At 34.6% G+C, this 9,879-nt stretch overlaps 1 protein-coding gene across 2 annotated transcripts in view; it reads right to left on the bottom strand.

Annotated features, from left to right (window-relative positions):
• Positions 1–9,879, bottom strand: part of KIF3A (kinesin family member 3A) — a 41,296-nt gene that overhangs the window by 7,997 nt on the left and 23,420 nt on the right. The window contains exons 9-10 of one of the 2 annotated variants that reach the window (XM_015560929.1): positions 7,641–7,739; positions 3,454–3,462 (exon numbers count right to left, since the gene is read on the bottom strand). In XM_015560929.1, the coding sequence (XP_015416415.1) occupies positions 3,454–3,462; positions 7,641–7,739 (108 nt within the window). The remainder of the gene's footprint in view (positions 1–3,453; positions 3,463–7,640; positions 7,740–9,879) is intronic. The other variant, XM_006759152.2, reaches the window with a different exon arrangement.

The following is a 9,879-nucleotide window of genomic DNA, read 5'->3' as shown; positions in this document are numbered from 1 at the left end:
CTGCGATTGGAGGGTGATGGGGGTCAACGCCTGAGGGCTCCCAGTATGTGAGAGGGGGCAGGCTGGGCTGAGGGACACTCCCCCCCCACACACACACACCAAGTGCACGAATTTCGTGCACCGGGCCCCTAGTATATGTATAAAATGAACAGATAAAAATATCAGTCAGAACTTATACCAAGTAGTTTTTAGTATATATCTTCAGAGTACTTATAAAATTTTGTTTAATAAAATTACTGGAAAGTATTTTATTTCATGGTATGCTTTTAAAGGAAAAAAGTCTATACTAATTATATAACAGTTACATAGTAATTAACCAGGCATTTTATAGTTGCTGAGCTGTCATGATGTCATATTTTAAATGAAAAACTAAAATAACTCATTATTATATCAAACACAGGACCCTAAATCTGTCACATTAAGTACAAATATTAAGTATAAGTAGAAATATTACAAAATAATCAAGCTGGAAACACAGTTTCCAATTGATTACTTCGATTATAATTCTAGTAAGCAGAGTGCTTAATATACAAATAATAGTGTGAATAAAAGTGCTAAATTGAGTGTTGTAAATATTCAATAAAAGTTTATTGAATGAGCCCTAACCTGTTTGGCTCAGTGGATAGAGTGTTGGCTCTGGGGCTGAAGGGTCCCCAGTGCGATTCGTCAAGGGAACATACCTTAGTTGCAGGCTCCACCCGATCCTGGTTGGGGCCATGCAGGAGGCAATCAATCGACATGTCTCTCACGTCGATGTTTCTCTCTCTGTCTCTCCCCCTCCCTTCCACTGTCTCTAAAAATCAATGGAAAAATATCCTCGGGTGATGATTAACAACAACAAAAGTTTATTGAATGAATTTCAAAATCATGAAGTTGAAATGCAAAATCAAAGAGAGAAAATAAAACTAGCATATTAAGCTGCTTATGAAACTGAGTCAAAGATCTTTCATTTCTGGTAATAAATATACTTTCTTTGAAACACACTTTCCTTCAGAAAATGATCAAACTTTTCATAGAATTGGCCTGAGGCTCTCCTGAGAGCTTTCTGTATTTTTAAACTTCTTTCCCAAGGACCACAGAAGAGTGTAAACCAGAAGACTTTCTCAGTTGTTAATGTCTCCACCCAAAAGCTAACCTCTCCTGCTAAGAAGGAAAAGGAACTGAAAAATAATGATGATGGAGATAGATATTATCTGAACATATTCTTTCGGAAACCATGAGACAAAGAATCATGCATAGGCTTCAATTCTTTAGGATAAAATTATAGTAAAAAACCCAAGGGTTTAATTTAAAATATATTACCCTTCATTTCTAAATAAATATACGTCTGAAGCAAACTTAAGCCATGAAACAAATAAGTTAAATAAAAGATTAAATAAAAGCACTGATCCAAATTCATGCTCTGGTATGGTGTGATTCATTGCATTCCAAAAGTCAGGATGTAGACCTGATTCTATTAGCTTCTTTGGCACAGTCACCTGTATTGAATGTTCTGAATAACACTATTAAAAGATAATTCAGAAAAGTAATCTAATCCCTATTCCCAAAGAATTTCCCATTGATAATACTATTTCTTAGAAATTTGAGGGGGAAAAGTATAGGTTCAGGTATAATGTAAGTGGCATGCATAATAAATTATAGCTTCCTTTCTACCTCAGAATTTCAAATATTTAAAGAAAAAAAACAGCAAATATGTTAAGGGGAGAAAACAACAATCCTGTATGTGTGAAGACATGGATATTAATGGTATAAAAGAAATGATCTGGTCAATATATGTACATTAATTTTTTTAGGCTTCCAGGCTTCTAATTGTCAACAGTTAAAAGCATATAGTTTCTACCCTTGCCGGTTTGGCTCAGTGGATAGAGCATCAGCCTGTAGACTGAGGATCCGGGTATGATTCCTGTCAAGGGCACATGCCCGAGTTGCAGGCTGATCCCCAGTAGGGGGCATGCAGGAGGCAGCTGATCAATGATTCTCTCTCATCATTGATGTTTCTCTCCCCTGCTCCCCCTTCCTTTCTGAAATCAATAATAATATGTTAAAACACCACACACACACACACACACACACACACACACACACACAAACCCACCATATAGTTTCCAAGCCCATTAAGAGGCAATAGAATAAAAAGATTTTATATTAGCCCTAACCGGTTTGGCTTAGTGGATAGAGGCTGACCGGTTTGGCTCAGTGGATAGAGTGTCGGCCTGCAGACTGAAGGGTCCCAGGTTGGATTCCGGTCAAGGGCATGTACCTTGGTTGCGGGCACATCCCCAGTAGGGGGTGTGCAGGAGTCAGCTGATCAATGTTTCTCTCTCATTGATGTTTCTAACTCTCTAACCCTCTCCCTTCCTCTCTGTAAAAAATCAATAAAATAAAGATTTTATATTTAGAAATACAAAAGCACATGCCTACTGATGAATTACTACTATAATTAAATTGCATTAGTTATTAAAAATCATTCAGGTAATATTTTCAAACTGATGTTTTATCAACAAAGATCTTATTGTGCTCTTGTAACATTTTCACAAAAATAACCATGTATATATAGCTAGGTTCAGTTTCAAAAATCTAGTATTTCGCAATATATTATTGCCAGAATTACTCCAATAAATCATTATATTTCTCTTCAAATAATATTTAAAGCTAAATGTAGATATGTACCAACTCTTCTAACCAGGCACTTGAAAACATGAAATCATTAAAGTCGCTTTTACATTAATTTTTAAAAATTTCATTCAACAAAACCAACCAAACAAAAAAATGCTTTTAATACTGCATAACAGAATTCAGCACAAACTTTCAGATAAATATATTTTTAATTGCCCTGTGCCATGTGCTCTATCCAAAACTGTGAAGGGAGACATTGGCAAGGTACAGTTAAAGGGAAGAATCTCAGAAAAATGTTAATTGAATTTCATTTTCACTATAGGAACACCCATGGGCATAAGTAACCAAGCATCTGATTCCTCACTAAAAAAAAAAAAAGAGAGAGAGAAAAGAAAACAATGCCTGAAATCATTTATATTTGTATTTCAAAAATTTGGCTTAATAGGTCTTTTAAAATTTTAGGAAAAAAGATTATGCTATCTAGTTCTGGTGATACATTATTTTTGTCACTGCTGTTAATTAGGTCTAGCACATCCTGTGTGTCTGTCACTGTCAATCTAATACTTCTGAATTGTTCTGCTAAGAAGATCTTTTGGAAATAAAAAAATGTTCCTAATATTTAAGTCAATAAAAAGGGAAACAAATTTTTAAAAAACTAGAAAAAAAATGGAAGTTTTTTTTAAAGCTAAAGTTGAAAGATTTTTTAAATACAAAAGGTGGATACTTACCTTGTTAAAAAATCATTAAATTTTTTTAAAAATGTAATATAGTTAAATGACAAAGTTCTTTATAGTTTAAATAATTGTACCACGGGGAGTGCAAATCAATCACACCAACCTGCTTGATCTTTCAATAAGAAGTAGCAAGCAAATCGTAGACAGGAAGCATATACACAGAGATGAAGAGGAAAAAAAGAAAAACATTATTTCTTATGTAAAACAAAGAAAAATGTATAATAGCATTTATTTATAGTATAAGTATAGAAAAAATCAAATCACTATCAAAACTGAAAGAGCAGTTTTATGTAAAAAGTAAAGCATTTTCAACACAATCAGAGATGTAATTTAAGAAAAGATAATAGGAAGATTAATTTTGTCTAATATTACAATTCAATTCAATGTCAAGAGCTCACAGACTCCCAAACTCCTGCAAATATAACAGTTCAGCACCATGTGGGTATAATAACAGTAGACATGGAATTGGGAAACTGCTAAGACCTGAGAAGTATTCTAAAAGAGCAAAGCAGAAAATTAAGCCAATTTAATAAGTTAAAAGCAGCAAAATTCACACTGTCCATTTTCAAAATTTCCCAATTCAATGTTCTTCCAATGTAAGGAACTGTTACAGGTGTGCTTCCCTTTAAGAAAATTCAACCCCAAATTAGATGATAGCAATTTGCAATAATGATTTAATTAACAAAAGGACTTAATGAAGAATTCTTTTAAAAAGCAAGATCTCTCTCAATACATTTGATTTCCCAACTTGATTTAAGGGCAATTTTTTCAGGAAAAGAAACATATATACCAAAAACATTTATTACATAAAGTGAAGTACACCTGTAAATAACAAACTTGCATTCAATCTATTAGTGGCCCATTAAGGATAATTACAATGATTCTATAGAAGTAAATAATCAATTGATGATTCAAGCAAAGAACACCTAAATAAAAAGGCCATTCATATTTTTTAAAGGGAAAGTACATACAAGTTAAACATAGCAATCATGCTGGGACAACCATCTTTGTACTTCATCAGCACACCGACATCACAAAAAAAGAACTTAATGTTATGTGCCAGGTGCACAAACCGCTTGAACTGAACAAAGTACAACTCATTTCATAATAGACTTTCATATAACCAGTCTTTAAGGATTAAGGTAAATTTTAAAACAGAAAATTAATGCCTCCCACTCAGATATTTTCCTGTATTTCAGAGTTTATAATACAAAATAATACCTCTATATGGTTTCTAAAGCAATGTCATGTATTTTATGTTATCCTCTGAAATTAACTGTTTTGGGCAAAATTTAAGAATTGTCAATAGAGAATACAATTCCTAATATTCTTGGAATTCTTTCTTTCGAAAGCTCAAGGCATAAGAACAATAATCAAACATTTTTGCTATTGGTTTCTAAAGGTAAGTATATAGATAATGCTTTAAAAGACAGTAAGCTGAAAGCTAGTACAAGAAAGCATCAATTCCCTTTTCTTCTGAAAATGAAATATAAATAATTAAGGTTTAAGAAAAAGTCTTTAGGTTTGAAATAAATCAACAGATGATGCATAAACAATTTCTTGTGGATTCGATTTCTATAATCATACATTAGAAAATTTCTTAAAATCAGGTAATTTAGATATAAATGGCCATTTGATATAAAATACTAGTACTATTCAATTTATCTTCACTTGCTTCGAATTTTACTTTATATTTATTTATTTGGGCGCTTTCACTCTTAAGCTACCCTAAGATTAAAACACCAAAGCCTAAAACCTTTATAAACTGTAAGACATGTTATAATTGGCACTGTATTTCATCCTGAGTTTTAGAAAGTCAGGATTTGTTACTACATGTCCATTATGCTGAAAAGGATTAGAAATTTGTCATGAAACCATGAAACATGAAAAGGAACCATAAGAAGTATTCTTTTATACAGCTTACTAGCTCTCTTTACATTATCTCAATTGCAAAAGCATGAGTCTCTCTTCCATTGTCTCAAACATAAATTTAAGTGTATGTTTTAACAATTACAGGTTACTGGAAGCAATGAAGGGGGAGGTTATCACATGCTTTGTTTACTGGGAAGTCCAACATGTATTCTTTAGGTCATGACAGGGAGCAGTGCAGCATTCCTCAAATGAAGCCCACGGGTTATGAAAAAGCCAAAGCTCCGTTAGAGAACTTAAGAGCTACCACTCACTAGGCAAGAACTTATCCAGAGGTTTCTCTATGACAGAACATGTGGAGTCTGAACTACTGCTGCTGCTACTGCCTGGAAGACAAAGAAATGAGCCCAACGGGAACCAAAGAAAAAGGAAACAAGAAAAGGAATACATACACAGAAAAATTCAGTTCCAGAGAGAGAATTGTAAAAGACAATCAAGCTTTGTATTAAAGAACCAAAACTTACTTTCCCTCAAAACCAGTCTTGGGAGTCTAGCCAATATGCTCTACTATCAAAGCCATGCAGAATTAGAAACTGTATTCCTTTAAGCATCTACTGTGGGCAAACCCCACTATTCACCTAAAACACAGTAATTCAGAGTGTTGGAATGACAAGAATAAAAAAATCAGTAAGTCATTTGGTGACATTTAAGTTTATTTAAACTATTTAGGTTGATAAGTTAAAGGAACTGAGTTTTAAGATTTGAAGTCATGCATAATTAAACTTATAAAATGATAAATTGTCTTACATTATAGACAGGTTGGTATGTCTCCAATTTCACTCATTCTCCTTTAAAACATCACACTATTAGATATAGATATAATTATGTATGTTTTAAGGTTTCATGGTCAAACTTTAAAAAGCTCACTGAACATTTTAAAATTTCTAAGCCTGAAAGGAAGGTATTTTACTATTAAATATTTTTTGCTATTTAAAATTTTATTTTTAATAAATCTATTATCTGCTTTAGCTTTGAATAATTTATTTTGTGAAAAACAGGTATGGCCTGGTCAGTGGGGCTCAGTTGTTTGAGCCCTGTCTTGTGCACCAAAAGGTCCTGGTTCAATTCCCTGTCAGGGTACATGCCCAGGTTGCAGGTTCAATTACTGGTCGGGAGATGTTAGGGAGGCAAGGGATTCACATTTCTGTCTCACACAGATGTTTCTCTGTTTCTTTCTTCCTCTCTCTCCCTCTCTCTCTCTCTCTCTCTCTCAAATCAATAAATAAGAAATGGGTATGCATAACAAAAGTGATTCTCTAAGTCAGGGTTTGGCAAACATTTTCTGTAAAGGTACAGATAATAAGTGTATAGATTTTGAGAGCCATACAGTCCCATGTGAAAGCAGCCAGTCATAGACAACATATAAACAAATAAGCATGGCTGTTAATAAAATTTCATTTACAAAAAAAACATGTGGTAGGCTGAATTTGGCCAGCAGACTATATTTTGCCAACTCCTGCTCTAAATCATGCTTTTCCTGTCTTTTGAAGTTATAAAATCTTTATCATTTGTGAATTTTGGAGTCCTGATCAAGCAGTAACGGGTTTATTTTCAGCAAGATAATTTTTTTTCAATGTTAAGTTTACTTTAATGACCCCCATCTACCTAAAGGGTGGGTGCAGGCAGCTAGGCAATGGCAAAAGATGTGCACTTGAACATCTTGCCCTGATTACAATAATTTCAAGCAAAACATGCACCAGCTTGAAAACAATGATCCATGTTAATGGAAGAGAGTTCCAAAATAAATAAACATTTACAGTAAAAATTTTTTAATGTAGGCCATTTAACATGTCTCTCTCTTTTGCATGTTATCCATATCTTTATCACAATAAACAGTGTTAATTTATACTTGGCAATAAATGGCACATAACAGGGTGAGAATGAAAGTACATTTTATAAAGAAAAAATTAAATTGAAAAATTAGAATCCTTATACAAATTTATCAAAAAATTCAACGACTTCGAAAGCCTAATTTAATTATGCTTGAGAAAAACTCCACATTATCCTAAGTTCCTAAAGAGTTTAGGTTCATAACGTACATAAAAGTCCCCACATAAAATTGAAACCTTACATGAAATTATAAAATAGTATATCCATTATCACTGACTTACAATTCTAAATTTTAAAATAAAAACAGAACATATGGTATTCTAATTCAGCTATAAACAGAGAAGTGCAGGAGGAAAAATAATACAGAAAATAATAATAAAAAGTTAACCAGGTATATGTCATACTTCCTGTTTGACTTGCTACCGTAACTAAAAATGGCAAAATAAAAGGCATGCACTCAACTTCCTTGAGAATGTTAAGCAATCATTAAGTAGCAATCTAAGGTAATTTCTAAAACTAAAAAGAACTTACCCCTTCTTTTTTTCCTTTTCTCTCCATCTTCTCCAACCTCACCCTCTTCATCATCATCCTCTTCTGACCCACTGATATCAGAGCCTGATATTTCTTCCCCTTGAATACAAATTTATTACAATGATTTTTATTCCGCACCAGGTCACTGGCTATATAGAAAATCCCTACATCACTTATTCCATTAAGTTTTTGTTGCTCTAAACAAACCTTGCATTAAAATTCCTAAACAGCATATCAGATATGCTAACTTCAGAAATTGATATGATATACACACAGACTTTATTTTTAAATTTCCTAAAGAGAAGTTAAATTCTTATCCATTTAAATAATAAAGTACAGTTCTAAATATATATAAAATTACATGTTACAATTATTTCGGTCTTTTAAAAATGTGATCACTTTGAGGGAGCATTTTCTTTTCAGTTTTCTGTTTAAGATTTTAAATAATTCACTCAACCTGCATATTTCTTAAGAGCCATAACTGTCATCTAACATAGTGATTCCACTTTTAGAACTACATCACAATAAATATTTCAAAAGGCCTTATTTGTACAAAGATTTTGTTAACTTAAAAAAACCCAAAAATCAAATAAAAGGGAATAATCAAACTAATATTAATGAAGGTCAGTACTATATTACAGTCAAAATAGTTATTTAAAAATACCATTATCCATATATGAAATGTCTAAGAAAACAAAAGTAATTGGAAGAAAAAGTAAAATATACACTAATCACAATAATATAATACTTGAACCTGTAAATAAAGAATGGAAAGAGATCACAGTGTCTTCGAAAAAGGAATTCATTGAAAAATATTTTGGCCCTAGCTGGTTTGGCTCAGTGGATAGAGCGTCGGCCTGGGGACTGAAGGGTCCCAGGTTCTATTCCGGACAAGGGTTTGTACCTTGGTTGCAGGCACATCCCCAGTAGGGGATGTGCAGGAGGCAGCTGATCGATGCTTCTCTCTCATTGATGTTACTAACTCCCTATCCCTCTCCCTTCCTCTCTGTAAAAAAATCAATAAAATATGTATTTTTTATAAAAATGTTTTGTTCTTTAGGCCCAGAAACAATGAAACCTCAGTAGCAATGAACACACCTACTGCTGAAATTTTGGTTTCTCCAATGAAAGGAACCAGGGAGAAATAGCTGATTTTTAGGCTGGGATAGAGAAAATACAAAATGAGCCCAAAACACCTGTGGTGCCAGAAAATAAGGAAGTGCTAAGTAAACAAAAAAACTAATGGGAGCATACTGAAAGGATATAGGAACAACTCTGTAGGAGTTCCTAATGGCCAAAGCTGGAACAATTTGAGCAATAAGTTATATATTATTACTGTATCATAAATCACAAATATCCATACTGACATCCTATATAATAAAGAGGTAATATGCAAATGGTCATTATGCCGTGACGCATAATGACCAATCAGCAGGAGGGTGGGGCAGTGAGCTACAAGCAGCGGAGAGCTACAGGAGGGCGATGCAGCAGGCGGAGAGCAGCAGTGGGCAGGGCAGCCAGCTGAGGCAAGCAGCAGCGAGCTACTCTTGCACGGATTTGTGCACAGGGCCACTAGCATATAAATAACTGAATAAATAGTGAAGGAGAAGGGAGCGCTCTTCCATACAACAGAATTCCAAACACTAAACATCAGAAGAAATGATGGAAAGAGAGTCACCAATGACCAAATGCCACAGAGTTACTGTTTCAGGCAAGAACCCTTGATGGATGCTAAAATCAGTGGGAGAAAGTGTAAGAATCAGGAGCTTCGTATAGTCTCAAAGTGGATCCCCACAGATGCATATCTACACTAATAAAAGAGAAAAATGGTAATTGGCGTACAACGCTACCCTTTTCATTGGCTAATCAGGGCTATATGCAAATTAACTGCCAACTAAGATTAGCAGTTAACTGCCAACAAGATGGTGGTTAATTTGCATATGTAGGCACAATGCAGAGAGGCAAAAGGGAAAGCAGGAAGAAGCCCCCTGACACTGACAGTGATGGGAAATCCAGGGGGGAGCTAAGAGCGGGGGGCTGCCTTTGCCCTGCCCCCCCAGCCATGATTGGAGAATCAGGTGCCTTTTCCACCCTGGCCAGTGATAGCAGGAAGTAGGGGTTGAGCCAGTGATGGGAGCTGGGCACGGTCGAAGCTGGCAGTCCCAGGAGCTAGGGGTCCCTTGCCTGGGCCTAAAGCGAAGCCCACAATCACGGGGCCGCTGCAGCTTCGGGTCCCCCC

The sequence above is a fragment of the Myotis davidii genome, unplaced genomic scaffold (assembly GCF_000327345.1).
Source record: "Myotis davidii unplaced genomic scaffold, ASM32734v1 scaffold456, whole genome shotgun sequence".
Classification (NCBI taxonomy): Eukaryota; Metazoa; Chordata; class Mammalia; order Chiroptera; family Vespertilionidae; genus Myotis; species Myotis davidii.
Note: the sequence above shows the minus strand (reverse complement) of the source record. Positions and strands in the feature narration are given on the sequence as shown.